This window comes from Ostrea edulis, chromosome 10, assembly GCF_947568905.1.
Source record: "Ostrea edulis chromosome 10, xbOstEdul1.1, whole genome shotgun sequence".
Lineage (NCBI taxonomy): Eukaryota > Metazoa > Mollusca > Bivalvia > Ostreida > Ostreidae > Ostrea > Ostrea edulis.
In genome coordinates, this window is record NC_079173.1 from 36,000,365 (window position 1) to 36,019,557 (window position 19,193).

The 19,193-nt window shown below is 33.2% G+C and overlaps 1 protein-coding gene across 1 annotated transcript in view; it reads left to right on the plus strand.

Moving 5' to 3' along the window:
• The first annotated feature begins 1,224 nt into the window (after positions 1-1,224).
• The window catches only part of LOC125665386 (angiopoietin-1-like), a 51,434-nt gene continuing 33,465 nt past the window's right edge, over positions 1,225-19,193 (plus strand). Inside the window, exons 1-3 of the mRNA XM_056151207.1 lie at positions 1,225-1,549; positions 8,263-8,507; positions 10,435-10,556. Of these exons, the coding sequence (XP_056007182.1) occupies positions 1,398-1,549; positions 8,263-8,507; positions 10,435-10,556 (519 nt within the window). The 5' untranslated portion in view covers positions 1,225-1,397. The remainder of the gene's footprint in view (positions 1,550-8,262; positions 8,508-10,434; positions 10,557-19,193) is intronic.

The window sequence follows — 19,193 nt, forward strand, 5'->3', positions numbered from 1 at the left end:
TGATAATGAATACAACGCCCATTTCATTACAGATTTGGAAAATAATTATAGTCAAATCACCCCTACTGCAAGCCAATTAATTATCAGACTGTATCAGTGAGTACATTTATTTATTTCAATCAAAAGATCTTAAATTCAGAACATGGTACATCTGACCTTATCATATTTTCATAATTCATAAATTATGTAAGTTTAGAACTATTACAGATAAGAGCTTAATTCTACATTTGACATGTATATTTCTTGAGACAAATCCTGACCAAAGGCATCCAATGTTATGATGTCACAATCCTTTTGTTTTAACTCACTTGACAGACATACATGTAGAATATAAAAACTTTAACTTTGACAATAACATAAGAATGGTTAGAGATGAGGGTTGGATATTTCAGAAATGTGTGTTCCTTCATGTCATATGATAGTAACATTTGTACCTTACGACCTTGACCCTTCATATTGAAGTTTTATGTGGTGTCACCATGCCACACACAACACATACATGCATTTTTAATTCATGACTGTTATCAAAGATTTTAACCCACTCGACAAGTTTTAAACTCTCTTCATACAATTCTTGTTTAGATAATTTCAAATACTAGCTCGTATATATATATATATATATTGATTCAAAAATTAAACCACATTCTGATTTCAAAACATCACCTCTGACTTATATATATATATATATATATATATATATATATATATATATATATATATATATAAAGTCAGAGGTGATGTTTTGAAATCAGAATGTGGTTTAATTTTTGAATCAATGAATATATAGTTTTTTGGGTTTTTTTAGCTCACATGAGCTGAAGGCTCAAGAGAGCTTTTCTCATAAATATTTGTCTGGATTCTTTTGTCATCATTGTGGTAATAATTTTTCCCATTTTCATCTTCTCCAGAACCACTGGCCCAATTGAATGAGATTCATTTTCGTTTAAATGAAAGGTCATGCCCCCTTTGAAGGGAGATAATCAAGAAAAGGCAAAAATAGGATGGGGTCGTTTAATGTAATGAAAATATGCAAGCATTCCCAGGTTGTGTAGATTGGAGTTAGTTCAATTCATGACCTGGGTGTAGGATGAGGCTATAATAGGGAGTCAAAGTTTTATAAGGGATAATATAAGGAAACATCTTTAACATTCCTCTTCTCAAGAAGAGTATGTCAATGATTAGTCATATTCATATACAAGGATCTTCAGGTAGCGTAAATTTTAATTTGTTCAATTCAGAGGCTTAAGAATTAGGGTATGGAGGAGATCAAAGTATGATGTGGGAATATACAGGAAATTAAAACAAATTCTTTTCAAGGTTAGCAGGGCCACACTAAATCCTTTCAAACTGCAAATGTTCCTAATTTGTGTTGATTCATTTTTCATTTCTATGCACCCATGACTAAAGTCGGGGGGGGGGGGGTGTCTGTCTGTCTGGAACTTGCTCATGTTAGTAATAAGGCTCTCATATTTCATATTTTTATTCCTTATAATAAGACATTTCTTTTGATATCAATTTTTTTTTTTACTTTTGTGTTTCGCCTACTTTTAACAAAATATAACCTACAGTAAGCAATTCTCCTGAACTATATATAAGGTAGTCTAGCCTTTTATGTTTAGTATTTAGATATCTTATGACAAGAACTTTCATTTGATACCATTCTGTTTGATATTGTGACCTTGGTTTTGAAGTTTAACCCAGATTTTATTATATTGATATTTTACATAAAGATATACAAAATGTGTATATTCTTTATTACCAGACTTTTAATTTAGTACATGACCTTAGTCTTTAAAATAGCATGATTTTCAAAAACTTTAAATTGGTATATAGTTTCTCAGCCACTTTGGATTGGGCTTTGATATAGATTTCACATATTATAGATTACTAATGAAAAGAGCTTTACTTTTGAACTTCTGACTTTGACCATGTTGACCTACTTTTGAAAAACATTCATTATTACCAGATCTGTTATATCTTGAGGGATAAGGTATTGGGTTAGTTTGTTTCACATGAAATGCCTTATGACCAGAATTTATTTTATATCATGACCTTTGACCTTGTGACTATATCAAACATATGATCTTGACTTTCTTAGTGCATTGCTTACAGTGCTATTTAAACATGTTCATCATTTTATTTCCATTAATTTACACAACTGTTGTTATTTAGATCTCAGCTGAGTCCAAGATAGGAAGAGGCTTTGGAGAGAATACAGAATTACTACAGACAAAAGACTTGTGAAGTTATAAGGGGAATTGCAGAACTCATAGCTCCACTTCAATCTAGATATCTGATATGCATGTTGACAGTTATTTCACAGAAACACTTTGCAGCTGACAAAGATAATCAAATGATGACCACGACTTTAACTCTATGGTTGCAGCATATTTCAATTTTTGAAGTGAGAAATTTTATTCCTGTTTGTGAACCAATATTCAAAAGAAACACTGCTATGGCATTAGACATAAATTAGAAGAGAGTGGTGGGGTGGCAAAATAAGATTCCATACTGTGAAATGTATCAATTGTTAATATACATGTATCAATATAAATTCAGTGCCAATTTTCATAATTTCTAGGGGAAAAGTTTGTTTGTAACAAATGTCAGAAATATGCACTAGCTCTTACTTTGCAAACCATGCTACTAAGTGCCAGGCATTAAGACATGATTTGTTTATTGTCATTTGTTAAACAGAGACAGATCCAGTGATTTGAAAGGGGGGGGGTCCAGAAAAATGATCTAAAATCTGCATTAGGTCATATCCGATGAATTGATAAAGTAAATATGTTTATTATTGATTGCTAGTTACATGTAACCTTTTATGCATCAGTTAAAGATACTTTATGAACATTTTCTGTCACTGGGTAAAATTCAACAAACATTTTGTGTATCTGGAAGTGGTCAATATATATTTCAACATCAGAGTAAACATGCATTAAAGCAAGTCTGCCAATCTGATGTAGGCAGAAAATGGAATATGGCATGTTATTTCATGAATGCAAAGGGAAATACTTTACAAGAGAGTCAAAAAATTTCTGGTTAATGCTAAATAACTATCTAGATGTCCCAGAGAAAAGGAGAGGGTGTTTTCTACCCCTCCCCCCCAACCCCCTCGGGATCTGCCAATGTCAAGTTTGTAATGTGAGTGAATGAATTTAGATTCTTCATGATAGGCAATTTATTAAAATTTGATTTACTGATAATTTTAACTTCATGTATGTGTGTTAATTAATTGACTATTATCTCAAATCCTGTGTCAGAAATGACCTCTAAAAATCAACATTGTAAAATTTTATACAATGAATTACATAGGCATTTTTTTTGCCTTTATTATATAGAATGTATACAAAGACATGAAATTTATTTCTGAATGTTCATATGTTCTAGTAATTTTTCATGAATTTTAATCATTTAATCATTGATTTGTTATATCTACTTCATATTTATTTCTATTTATGTAGTTCAATAATCTTCATTTAAGTAGTTGACCTTTTTGCACTTATTGAAAATTTTGAGATTTCAGTTCAACTTTTCACCATCAAACCTTGCTTTTCCCACTGAATTTATTTTTGTAACTTGAAATACACCTCTTCAAGTTTCTGGTTATACATAATCTATTTCTTTTGAGACATTGTATTGGGTTTTGTGAGATCTTATATTTTGATCATTATTTTGTAAAATATATTGGTGTGAAATATGTGCAATTTTAACAATTAATAAATTCATTCATTGGATGAATATACACACAAAAACCCTCTTAGTTATTGCATATAGTGTATATCTAACATATAAAATATTGCTTTTCTCTATTTTTTAGTTATATGACATTTTAGAGCTGTTCAAACATAGCACTTTTTTCCAATATTTCGTGACCTTTTTGCACCGAAAATTATCTCAAAGTTGTTTTTCCATGTCGAACCCAAACTAAACATGATAGAAACTTTTTATTTGGCAAATTTCATATTGGGGTCAGTAGGAACCTGTACACAAAGTTTCATGAAAATCTGAGAGATAGCATGTGCCGACCTCTGCCTGATATCATAATGGACACCCTCTTAAACTTCTCCAAGTTTATTTTTGAAATATCAATTCCTCATATTGTTCATTTTGACTGAAAATGGTGTAGATTTGTATTATTTGTCATTAGTATGAATTTTTGGCAAAATGCCCAAATCTAGTTTTCATACTACAATAGATCAATTGCACTATGTTTCACCATTAATCTGTTTATTTATAACAAGAGTCTGTGATATGGACATCCTTTGATACCAGTTGATTTTGCTGTATGTATTTTCCAAATTATCTAAATTCATCAATGAAATCCAACAAAAAATCACTTTTTGACAAAGTGTCAAATTATAATACATTGGTACAGCGGTCAATAACACACTTTTTACCATAGGTGGATATAGATATCATAAATAAGGAGAGAATTTTATGGGGAATCGAGATTTATGGAGAGAATTAGTTGTCAATTTTAATTTTTTATATACCACATGGACAAAACATGGGTAAAACGGGCTGAATTTTGGAGTTCAATTAGCCCTCAGACTGCTGACGGTTTCCATAGTAACGGATGGTAGAAATTTGGTGGTGGGGTTACAATTATGTAAGATAGTGCAAGTAAAGTTAATACTGTGAAAATCAAAGAAATCTGACTGTGACATTGAGTGGCCAGACCCTATCTGATTTCTTTGATTTTTACATAGAAAAATTGATCTTAATTAGTACTTTGCAATTAGAACAGGTTCCAGTGACTTGAACTTTGTAATTGTACATACACTCCTCTCCTTCTCCTTTGTCATAATTGCATTTTTTATTATTGAGACGTTTATAACATTGATTAACACAATTAAGGCATATCTGAATTCCATCTAAGCCATTTTGAAAATTACAAAATTTTGATGCATATCGCTGTTTGAAATTTTTAAAAATAGATGGGATGGAATTTTTTTAAATAAAGGTTAAATTTGATAAACTTGTAGTAGAACATTTAAAAATGCATTTTTACCAATGGCTATATTATTTAAAGATACGCCATGTTTCTTAACTAATTTTTAAAAGGAAGGGTGTTTATTTAATGTCCTGTTAATCTCGAAATTGCTCGCGATACTTGTTTATTTTCTTACCAATGACGCACAAAAGTCATCAAAGCGCGATAACTCTGACGAGCTGGTAATGAGAAGAATTGGACTAAATTAAATCGTTGCATCACGGTCTCATATATCGATATCATTATAGAAAATAAGAGCAAAGAAAGATTATAAGACTCTCTTATGAGTAACCATGAAATATAAGGTGATTCCAACCGAGGGTTGCAAAAAAGCTGTGAAACCCGAGGCTTTGCCGAGGGTTTTACCGCTTTCATAAAATATCTGTATCTTACATACGTAGATATGAGAGAAAATTTATTATTTTTAAACTTACGTCGATTACTATCGTTATATTTTGCAATGTTTAATTTCCTGAGTAAGAGATGGGTCAAAGCAGATGCCAACCGTCGCATTAGTGATTTTAAAATACACACTAAGTTGATAAACAATGAAGCCCATTAAATGGTCACATTAAAAAGGACTGTATATTCAGTACTGTGGTATTTGATATGATCGATAAACTGTCTGAGGTGGAAAATTTTAACAACGATGAATTATTTGTAGATAACGGTGCTGTTGAGATTTACATTTTCTGGCACTCTCGTCTCTCCGCAATCATTTTCAAACTGATTGAAAAACTACCTACAGTGAAAATTACTGGAGATATCAGAACGCCGATGACAATGTAAAAGGTTGATATCATTAACTTTGCATTACTGTATATGTAACATGATTTCTTTCCTAATGAATCTATTTCATCAAATAAACACGAATCAGTTTCTTTATATATGGTATGAACTACCTAATATACAGTGTATTTATATAAGGAACAATTGTAGTACGAATTACTCTAAACTGTGCGAAATTTAAAATGGCTGATAAATGGAGGCCAAGTTTAACTTTTGTTATGAATTAACAATATGTATACTGTTACAATCATATATAGGGCTCACGGTGGGTGTGACCGGTTGACAGGGGATGCTGCTAGGCACCTGATCCTACCTTTGGTATATCCAGGGATCCGTGTTTGCCCAACTCTCCATTTTGTATTGCTTATAGGAGTTATGAAATTGATCACTGTTCGTTATCTTCGCCTTTCATTAGTGCAAACTTGAATTAGCGGACACGTATCAGGGCAAAAGTTGCTAAAGTATAATTACCGCTAAATAAGCACGTTTATGGTATTCAATCAATCTACGGAAAACTCACTATGTAGCTATTAAGTAAAATACACTATAATGTGACCTTCTACTTGACATTTAGATATATGGATGACATTTTATGCATTAACAATATTCATTTCATTGATATGTTGATTCAGTATATTCCAGAAAACCCGTAATAAAACAATTCTACATTTCCTTCATACTTAGAAATTTTATTGATAATAGATATTAATGACAAACAAACAACTCAACTTTTTGACAAACGGAACTATTTCAGCTTCTCTATCGTCAAATTCCCATATTTATGTAGCAATGTTCCATTATCTCCTGCATATGGTGTTTATGTCTCTTAACTGATTCGATACACAAGAGCTTGTTCTGCGTATGATCATGTTTGATATTGAGACAGGCTACTGACAAATAAGTTGATGTTACAGAGGTTTCAATAAGCTCGTTTAAAGTAAGTATTTCTTTAATTATATGGTCGTTATAGTGATCTAATTTACAAATACAACTTATCGATAAGTCAAAGGTTGTCTGACGTGCATTTTGCATATCAATTTTTAGGCCCTTATTCACATACTAATTTTGACTACGGTTTATCCCGTTTAGCTAATCAAGATATGTTTCACGGTAGCTGTGACCGGTCAACAGAGGATGCTTACTCCTCCTAAGCATCTGTTCCTTTGATGTGTGGAGGGATCCGTGTTTGCCCTTCTCTTACTTTTGTATTCTTTATAGGAATTATTAGATTGATCACTGTTCGTTATCTACACTTCTTCACATAGATATTCTTTGGATTACTATACGGGTATTCGTTGGAAGACTCATTTTTACACCTACAGGTAATACTCAATGTGGGGAATGTGTATGCAACACCAAGTTCGTCGGACATCTATCATTCTAGCGATATTTTTAAACAATATTTTATTATGTATAAACATGAATGGATTAGACAACAGACAGTGCCTATAAGCCTTCTCCATACACGTATACATAGTCAAGGTCACACAACAAGGTCATACAGATAGAGAAATGTTTGATTACATGTTTGAATAATTACAGATGAATAATAAAAATTAAACTGTTTGGTAACAGCAATTTGGTATAGATTAATAGGTTTCAAATTCTATAATAATTTATAACTTAATGTATGACTGACAATAGTAATTCAGGTATGAGTATCATGAATTACTGTAAAAATGGAGAAATATATAAACAGGTTGGTTCTGTAGTATGAGAATGAAATTAATTAGACGAATATATTTGTAGACGAAATAAATTCATCTACAATTCTGAAAATTTTGTTTACAACTAAGGTTATTGTCACCATTCAAAATGAGTTCTAAAGATAAAGGTAATGGTATTTGTAGATTATCAAAACTGTGTATCAGTCTTTGTCTTTGTATACAATATTGTGAACACTTCAAGAAAAAGTGAAGTGTTGTTTCAGAACTATTGTGACACATAAAAGAATATTAACTTTTTATGACATGTTTGAAGGAGGATGAAACTGGAAGGCTTCTAGTGTTCAAAGGTAGGTAATCCCACAACTCTGTGGTTGAAGGTACAAAGCTATTCATGAATGAAGGTGTTTTCGCCAACGAAATAATAACTTTTAGTGTGTCCTGATTTCTTAAAGAATAAGAATCAGAAGGTAAAATACATGGCTGAAGTAAATCTTGCAAACATTGGTGGAGCTAATCCATGAACTCTTATGTAAAACAACACAAGTTTATGTATTTTCTTGTTATAGCTAGCTAGAGTATCCCATCCAAGCGCGTTACATAGTATTGATCTAGGTGAATTTATCCTAAACATGGCAGTATTGATGGATATGCTGGTGGATATTGATATCGAAGTACACGCTCGTGCGGTCGTTCTTTCCTTGCAATCATCAACAGCGACAACACGGGTTACTTGTTACCTCTTGAAATGATGAAAGATTTTAATGACGCTCTGACTTTTTATTTAATTGTTGTATATTGTATGATTACTCACACGTGTGCATGTAGTGTGGATTATTCAACCATTTCAGAGATAGAAAACAAGATTGGAACAAAACATTTATTGAATACAATTCATGCCCAATCTCTCTTAGTTTGTGCATCCGAGTGTTCGAATGATTGTTCCTGTTTTGGGTATCATCGGGAAACGAAAGAATGTCGATTGCATGTAATCTGTGACAAAAACCAAATAGTAACTGAAGAAATGGGTTGGCGGTATTACAGAGTATCACAAAACGGTGAGTAATTAAGTCATTTTACTTTAGTTTTGTATATATGATTCACATAGACTATTACATGTACCAATTCATTTCGTGTCCGTGATTGTTGTATGACTATATAGATCATATAATGATAAGAAGCAATGGTCATGTTAATCACCAGAGTTTCGTAGAACGGAAATGTTAATCACCAGAGTTTCGTACAACGGAAATGCTAATCACCAGAGTTTCGTACAACGGAAAATTAAAATTGTCAAAAACTGCTGTATTGGATTATGCAATGAATTCGTGAAAATCTATCTGGGTGTCGTCACGTGATATACTGTGATGTAGACTTCTGTTTCCCGAAAACAAAGTTATTTGCTGGACTAATTCTGAAATATATATAGGGGGTCAGGAGACTAGTAAACATTGGAAATATCCAATAGGCATCATATTAAATTTGACAATATCGACTAATTAAATACGGATATTAAAGTATTGTTCTATTCAATGTAAGGAGAATACAATGATTTTCTAATGCACATTTAAGAAGGAATGATTTTTATGATGAATGTGCACAAGTGCGCAATAAAAATATTATTACAAGGACAAATGGAGACGATAATTTCGTTTACAGCACAGGTAGTCGTACTGAATGGTGAGTTCATCTTATACATGAACTTTAAATCAACTCAATTATTCAAAGTCGTACCCTCTACCCTGTGTCCGCCTGACTGTCTTTTATTACTGAATGTGTCCCACCAACAGCCTGCAGGCTGTTCATGTTTTTACGTCGTCATGCAATAGTTGACTTTCGAAATTCCGCGTACAACGTCACGTGATCATGAATATTTTCGACACTATCCGACTCGGAGAATACACGATTGAAATAGGAAATTAGCTTGATTACGTTTTAATCCGATTGAGTTAAATTACATGAAATGTATAACTTACAGAGCTTGATATAAAGTATATGGATTTTTTTTAATCCTACGATAATATCCAAAGATTACTGTATTTATAGCTTTAATGGTTGTATTTTCTTTATTGGTTTTGTATATACATTAATATCCAGAACTATAGAAGCCTCGATATTTATCTTTGTAATAACATCCATACATCTCGGTTGTTGATTGAATATTGTTTAACGTCCCTCTCGAGAATATTTCACTCATATGGAGACGTCAACACTGCCTGTGATGGGCTTCAAAATTTAGGCCTATGCTCGGCGCTAATGGCCATTGAGCAGGGAGGAATCTTTATTGTGCCACACCTGCTGTGACACAGCCCTCGGTTTTTGCAATCTCACCCGAAGGACCGCCCCATTTAGTCACCTCTGGCAACAAGCAGGGGGTGCTGACGACCTATTCTAACCCGGATCCCCACAGGATCATCTCGGTTGTTATATTTTTATTTCTACAATGATGAAAACAAGATAACTAAGAATGACTGATCTTTAAATTTCTATAGAATATATAGAATTAAGAGTAGGGCAAACACAGACCCTTGAACATACCAGATGTCGTATCAGAACTATAGGGACTTTCAACATTATAAATATGCATGATATCCTGAATAACAGGAGCCGTAATCGTTTCCTATAAACTGATGAATGTACTTGTATTGTTATTTTTACAATATCCAGAGCAGTTTGAACCTCGGTTATCTATGTAATGGTATTCAAAACCATAGAAGTGAAAGGGTAAGATAACGAACAGTGATCAAACTACTTTAAGGAAGGACAAACACGGACTCCTGGATGAAAGACGAAGATAACGAACAGTGATATAGGAATCCCACTTGTTATATTTAGATATATCCAGAATTATATGAGTCTCGATTATTATATTCTCAATGATACCCAGAAGATAGCACCCAAATAATCAATTTCGCATTAAAATTTAAAATAAGTGAGAGTAATAGACAATTTGATAAGGAAAAGTTTGATTTTTTTCTCTTTTAGCTGTTGACTGTTTACAGCTGTATCAGAGTGGACAGACGTGTTCCGGGATATACACGATCTACCCAGGGGGTGTCCCATCTAATGTCATCTGTAATATGGAGATCTCAGGAGGAGGATGGACGGTAAGTCAATGCAGGCGTGGATCTTATTTTTTCATTAAGGTTAATCGATCCTCGTGTGATGGCATAGGTTTTTGCAAAAATCTTTATCAAATTAAACTTTGCACATGATAGAAATATATCTTTCAGAGGAATTTTATTCACTGCATAAAATAAAAAATCTGGTAAACTATTGATTTTGAAAAAGTTTATATTTTCCATATAGATAATCAATTCTTTGTAATTAAAAAAATGTTGTCAAGGGCAATAACTCCTATGCTGGTATTTCTTCTACTGTATGTCTATTATACATGATTTCCCTAATATCCACAATTAATTTATACATATTTATGAATTAACTTTTTTTTTTAAAACTGTGGACATTTAAAATTTGTCATTTCAACAAGTTTTTATCTATTTTAATTATTCTGTATAACGAAAATGTGTGATTTTCTGATGTTAACATCTACTTCCGTTTTTTTTTTTATGTCTGACATCTTTAAAAATGTGGCAACACACACATTTTCTTTGGTTATTGAATAAATTTAACTATATTGAATGGAAATTAATACAGATTTTGCACTTTTAACCATTAATGTTGATAAGTCACGTGAGGATCGACCCACCTTAAATTCGACGAAGCTCGAAACTACTAATGATAAAAACGCGCTATAGAAAATTGTGAATCAACTGTAAAACGGTCACTTAAAAATGAATGGACGTCTAAAGATCTGATTAGCAAAAGGGCAAAACACTGGAGCATACTTTACATACATTTTAATAATGTCTTTAAATTACCACGAGAATCGTTTCTATTCGGGAAAAGTTATCTGGAAGCAAATTTTCTTAATTTGATTATGGCAGAATGTAAGCTTTTTGTAATAGAAATCTCGAGAAACGAAAAAGTATTGCGTAACCCCTAGCTCGAAATCATGAAAGTAATTTCAATCGTAAATTATGTGGACTTTCAAGCACCTTTTAATCATTGAAGAACATTTTATATATATGTATATGAAATTTTTACATATAATACAAAATATAAGTAAATATCTACCGAAGTAAATGTATAAAAAAGAAAAATCAAAACGCCGAAAATAACTCGACCCGTTTAATTTTCAATCTTCAAGAGTTATGACAGTTGTTTAGGCACACATATTCTTAACAATTTTATTACAATGTAGAAAAGCGCCAAATGATATTTACATTTTAACAAAGATCATTGTGAAATCATAATATAACATTATGAAGTACTACGAGAAATTCAAAAAGCGGTCACGTGAGTGAAAGATTCTCTAGAGGGACGTTAAACAATACAAAAAGCACAGTCACGTGAGTGAAAGATTCTCGAGAGGAACGTTAAACAATACAAAAAAACGCAGCCAACTTTTTATCTGTGCACGATTATTATGATATGTAAAATGGTAATGGTAAGTTCTGTGTGATTAACAAGTTGTTTCACATAGCATTTAACTTCTGACCTATGTGTTGACAAGGAAATGAAATAGTTCTATGATCTGGGCAAATGTTTCTGAATTATACACAGTTCTACATTTTTGTAGCATTTAATGCAGGTTTGTTTTCTTGAATAAACAGTTTTTCTTTTGTTTCACGCTCCGTTTCCACCTCGGGAATTTGTAGAAGGGAAAATGATAATGTTTGGGTATCTAAACCATCCACCACAATTCGCATGTTTGCGACATGGGATGTTACAGAGAGAGAGAGAGAGAGAGAGAGAGAGAGAGAGCACGTATCTCTTACATATAAACTATCAGGCGGGCGTTGTGTTTCAGCTGGAAAAAAATTAGCAAGATATCTACAAACGTACATGATTTGTACTTCTTGAAAACTCTTTTCGTTTCCTCTCGCCTTTTCCCTTTCCTTTTGGCAAACGATTTCTATATACCGTATCAAGCCAACCTCCAGTCAGCTCAGCATTTGCTAATATACTGCAACTCCATATATCTTTATTCGAAGGGAAAGTAATGTCGGAGTTCATGTAGTCTGTTTCATCAAATTACTGATGTATCACTACATACCTACTTTATATCGCTAATTTAAAGAACGAACTATAGTAAAGGAACTCTTCGAATTCGGGAGATGAATATTGCACCATTGAAATCAGCATTTTCACTGGAAATTCAGTGATAGTATTTATGGAATTTAAATACCTAGACGGTAGGTAATACACCATCAATAAGCTGCTTTAACAGGCAAATCACTTATTTGAAGCGAGCAGCAATGTATCCTAGGTACACATTAATTGCTATAACCGACCGAAGTTGAAGGTAAATTCCAGACATGAATTATGAAGGACTGCTCCGAGATTCGATGAAGGCGCCAGTCCAAATACCCAGTCGAGCAGAATCTCAGCTGAAATTAGGTATCAAGTGAAATGCATTACCGTCAATCTTGGACGTTAGTAATTTCTACAGTTAGCATTTTCAACTTGTCATCCATGTTTGAAGGACCATAGTAATTGTTGGAGACATGTGTAAAAAACGTAAACAGATGGGAGTGAAAATGAAAAGTGTACCTTTTCCTTCCCTTTCTTCCATTTTTCTCTTCTTCTTTAGCTTTTCTCTCATTTCTCACACTTTCATCTCTTCTTCCCCCTCTCTCTCTCTCTGCTTCCATTTCTCCATTGTATCCTCCCCCTTTTCTCTTAACCTCTCCATCCTTTCCTCATTTCCTAGTCCTATTCTTTTCCCCTTCTACTATGCCTTTTCTCAACCTTTCTCTTTCTCCACTTCCTTTTCATTCCTTCTTCGACCCATCTCTTCTCCTCTATGTCATCCTCTACTCTTTCTCGTAACCCCATTTCCTCTTCCTTACCTTTTATCATTCATTTTCCCACCCCTTTATCCACATTTCCCTACCCTTCTCTCCACACTTCCATCCATTTTCCACCCCATTATCCAATATTTCTTCCTTCGTCCATCTCGTTTCCAAATACTTCCGTCAGTCCGTCTACTTCTCCCTCTTTCTTCAATCCCCTTTCTTCACCCTTCTTTCCAATCATTCCCAACACCCTTTCATCCTTCTTCTACACTCTCTTCACCTTTCCAGCTGTCTGACACCCTCTTTCCCGCATCATGCCATTCACCCACCCCTCTCCTCACCCTTTTCTTCTCCCACCATCATCCCATGCTTCTGTCATTCCCATTATCCCACTCTTGTACTCCTTCTATCCCTTTCTTCTACATTTTTCCATTTTCCCTCCTGCTTTCTTCCCTTCTCAGACATTTTTCTTTCCCTCCTTTTTCTCATGTGTGTTCTTCACATATAGTAGAGAGTGTGTGAATTGTACCTGTGATCAGTGTTTTAACAATGTACCACTAAGAAATATCACAACATATGCCGATATATAAAGTAATTCCATAACGCGGAATAAAAAAAATATTAATGCAAGAGTTAAATATATCTAATTTTATATTGAAATAGACATTAATGATTTCTTATAAATCAAATGCATGTGCATTTCTCCAAATCACCTTTCAAATCAACAGGATTAAGTTTTAAATGCAAAACATTCACCCGGCGCATTTACTGTTCCTGTCAATGCATTCATACGTACATGTGTATTTTCCACAGATTGATTTAATGTCATTTAATCATATAATGATAATATAATGATCAGATTACTTTGTTTTAGGAGGAATATAACGACTGATGACTTCCCAAAATTATTCCTTACTAAAAACATACATCGAACCCCTACCAATTAGACCTTCCTGCATTTTTGCCAACTGGAATATTATTGTAAAGTTGACATTTTAGCCAGACTCTGCTCAATATTTCAATGAGACGTATTCCGAAGAGCTGTAGATATGTACCTCTTTGGGGAAAATTGAGATATACATGTATATGTATACCAGAAAGCTAGATCACTCTCTTAATCCAGCCCACGTCTTATATTGTATAACGCTCTATTTTTGATGCGCATCTCCTTCTCAAATCCTCACATATTTGCCCACTATACATATGTCCAAACATACCTTCAAACATTCATTAAAGTCATATGCAAATTCATAGTTTCATATAACTTAGTTTCGTGACCTATCCTTGTTGGATTGCTATTATATACACCTTTCTTTCTCTTTACATAAAATAATCATAATCAAAACACATCACTTTTACAGTAAAATAAAACATTTTTTCTAATCATCTATCAACTGTTCTGTTGACCGGAGGTCGATCGACAATCTTTCAAACTGTTGACCTCTATGAACCTGTCTACCTATTGCCTTACATTTCATTTGTTATGTACGTCACGTGATTCTCGACGTCACTAGAATGCAGTAAGACAGTCCTGAACAAATGAAGGCGTGTATCAACATAAATATAAACTGCGTAGTCGACCGGAAACAGTTGTATTTGACCCTCGAACTGATCTTTTGCCCTCTGTCATAGATACATTCTTGGGTAAAAACAAAGCCGCATCTGTCCTCAAATCCAGTCAGTAATTGCACAGCACTACACCTTTATCAAACTCCCATCATCCCAGGTAATTTCGTTCTCGCATCAGGCTTGGGCATAATCTACAATATGTCGATATAGTAAACATGTTTAGCTATGCGTTACTACCTCATTATTTCATTTGATACAAGGTTATCCAAATCACTGACTCTTGAAATTGACTAAATTGCAGACGCTTTGGGGGCTTGTTTAATGGAAAAGTCTAAATGTGGAATGTATATAAACTGAAAATTACTAACACCTAAATTGCATCTCATAACTCAATGTAAATATAAACGTCAAAGTTGTTCAAAGACTTTACCTCCAACAACCAGGCAGCGCTAATGTGTGGACGCGGATGAATTTTCTTAATAGTAGATCAACGTGTTTCCAACAAACGCTCGTGAATACTGTCTGATAAGGCGTACTATATCCGCAAATGAAATAAACATCCTCTTCAGAAGAGATGTTTTCGGTGATGATAGATAAACGTGTGAGTTACAAAAAGTTGGGCATTACATGTGTATTCATATTTCTTCCGCACATGCATGAACTCTTGATGTAAGCCTTCACATTTATCATAACATTATCATATAATGATTGATTGATTGAATGAATATTGTTTAACGTCCTTCTCGAGAATTTTTCACTCATATGGAGACGTCACCATTGCCGTGAAGGGCTGCAAAATTTAGGCTTCTGCTCGGCGCTTACGGCCTTTGGTCAGGTAAGATCTTTATCGTGCCACACCTGCTATGACACGGGACTTCGGTTTTTGCGGTCTCATCCGCTTTGTACGACAAGCAAGAGGTATTGAGGACCTATTCTAACCCGGATCCCCACGGGATTATCATATAATGAAAATGTTCATCACGATCTATGACTTTTAAAATAGCGAAAGTGCAAAATGTACATTTTTATCATGAAAAGGATAGATAAGAGCAATGCATGAATGTCGAAATGATCATGTTTCAGAACAAGGCGTATTTCATTCTTGTTTAGTATCATATTCAATTCAAGAAAAACATGTAAATAAAATTGGAAGTTCTCAGATTTTTGTATGGAAATTAGCTGCAGAACTGTAGCTCTCTGGGAAAATATTGCGACAGATCAGAGCCCTTATAAAAACCTTTGATTACGGCGCACAAAAATCTGTGCACGGTTGAGGCCTGATATCATTGTATTCTTGTGTTGCTGTCTCAATATCTTTAAAGGGACTGATTCACGATTTCCCCCAAAATTTTCTTTTTCATGCACTTTTATTGATCAAAATCTACTGTCTAATGTGTTTAAGAGTTCACATAAAAATTAAGATTATACATTATCACAGAAGCTCATTTTAGAGAGTTTATTATCGGTTTTGTAAACAAAGATTGTGGTATGTTATTGTTTACGAAATTTTTAAAAGAAATGGATATCGATCTAAGTTTATTATATCTTTCGCATTTCAAGCATTTTTGGGGTAAAATGTGTCATCTAAAAGTTAAAATTTGTGACTAGGCAAAAGTAAGATGCTTTATATTACAAAATCAATATTTCACTTCTTTGTTTATATACAAAAAATGACTCGTCTTTGTTTACATAACATAGATTTAAGGCTAAAATTTTCCTTTTATTCTTGCATTCAGAAGGTCAAAATTTTTGCTCCCAACATTAAATGAGTTATATTTTTAATGTTTACAATCAAAAATGAAAATTATTTTTATCAAAAATCGTGAACCAGTCGAAAAATTCCTTAAGGTTGATCGACCCTCATGTGATGTCATAGGTTTTTGCAAAAATCTTAATAAATTAAACTTTGCGCGTGATAGAAATATATCTTTCTGAGGATTTTTTTTCACTGGATATATTAAAAAATCTGGTAAACTATCAGTACTGAAAAAGTTTATATTTTCCGTAGATAATTAATTATTTATGATTAAAAAATTGTTGTCAGGGTCAATAACTCCAATGCTGGAATTTCCTCTACTGGATGTCTAATATACATTGGTTACCTTAATATCCACAATTAATCTATACATATTTAGGAATTAGCAGTTGGTTTAAAACTGTTGATATTCAAATTTTGTCATTTCAACATGTTTTTTATCTATTTTTATTCTGTTTAACGAAAATGTGTGATTTTTTTATGTTGACATATACTTCTGTTTTTGTATGTCTGATATCTTAAAAAAGGTGGCAACATACACATTTTCTTTGGTTATTAATTGAATTAAACTATATTGAGTGGAAATTAATAAAGTTTTTTACACTTTTAACCATTAATATTGATAAGTCACATGAGGATGGAGCTACCTTAAATAGTTTCCTACTATACTTGTGTCCAAATATACTTTCAAATATTCATTTTAGCCCTTATATGACCCGAAAAGTCACAGCTTTTCATGATTTCATTCATTGACGTTGCCATGGTGGGTAACCAGTCAATTTGAATTCCGGTTCATTTCCATACTTGCACAATAACGTTTAAATGTAAACTAATATCGCCACAAATATTTTACATAATACATCATCCAAGTTCGGTTAAATAGTAATGATTCAAATAGATAAACTCACAGCAATGCGACTTTCATAAGTCTGGTCCGATCCTCATCTCTGCCACAGAGTGTTCGGGACCACAATAGGCTTTTGTCGCATTTTCATTACTCATGCGCTTATTTTATCTTTAAATAAACTATTTTTTAAATTTCTATCAATTATAAGTGATCATATTAAATGAAGTGCAAAAGCATAACTTATAATGAACAATATGAATAGATAACAATAGCAACAGGGTTCGATTTGACCGGCTACGTAACATGGCAACGTGAACAAACCAAATCATTTGAAGCTGCGAGTTTTCGGGTCGTATGCCCGGGGCTTTAATCACAGGCAATTGCATCGCCTGGAGTCGAATTTACTACTCAAGAGTAAAAGTATAGAACTCTAAATATAGGGTTCCCGGGTTAGCCGATGTAAAAACAATAAACCAAATGGTATACAATTCTACTCTGTATTCTAATATATTCATACATAATCAATATACATTACTACCAAAGTTCATCCCGAAATTCTGTATACTTTTAAAGATAAGCAAAAATGAAATTGGAAAACTGTATCAGTTTTGGTAGACTTTTAGCTGGGCCCTGGCACTATACGACTAAACAGAATGTTTGAGCATTGCAACAAGCTATCACATAGAAAATGCAGCATAACATATCATTGCTATAATGAATTTCTTTACCCAATTCATAAATTGAAGTCCGTAACAGCTCCAATTGACTGAAAATTGTAAAATAGTCAAAATGTTGCACTGAAGGCCACATCAAGAGATTGTTTCTTCACACGTAGGAGGTTTTTTTTTTTATTAAATAAATTCTGCTTCGTGTAAGAATATCAAAACAGGTCAGCTAATAAAGGAACACAATTCCTGTGACATTTTAAAAATCCTTCTGATTTAAAAAAAAAATCTGACTATGTCATTTTTCCAGTATGTTTTGCACTGCTGTCTCTATGATAGACAACATTCTACATATAACATGTCATTTTTCCAGTATGTTTTGCACTGCTGTCTCTATGATAGACAACATTCTAAAGAACTTTTTAGTAAACTTTAAATCACAAAACTTTTCTCAAATCAACATCAAAACGTATGACTTTTTAACTTTTTACACGACCATTCATCGCGATAAATTAAAGACTAGACTTTTTGGCATCATAGACATTTGCTTCTTCAAGAAAAATGGAAAACGCAAATATTCCTATCTAGTGATCAGTCATCCAAAAATTACTTCCTTAAACGCCACTCTGATTCCACGCACAAATACTCTGAAGTTGAAATTTAAAAAAAAAATGGTGTAATTCCTAATTGACAATATCTTCGTGGTCTTTGGTGATCAGGTCTTCCAACAGTCTGTTGGAATTCCAATGGGCACGAATCATGCTCCTTTGTTAGATGACCTGTTTATATATTACTATGAAGCAAAACCTACTCAAAAACCTCTACGTGAACGAACAAATCTGTTGTTGTGGCCTTCAATTCGACATTTAGAAATATCGACGATGTATCATCTATTAACAATAATAATTTTCATTCATATGCCGATCCATTATTTCCCAGTGAACTCGAAATAAAAGACACCACAGAGTCGTCCACTTCTGCTTCTGCTTAGAGATTTTAATGAGAGTATATATCAACGGCAAACTAACAACTCAACTTTATGACAA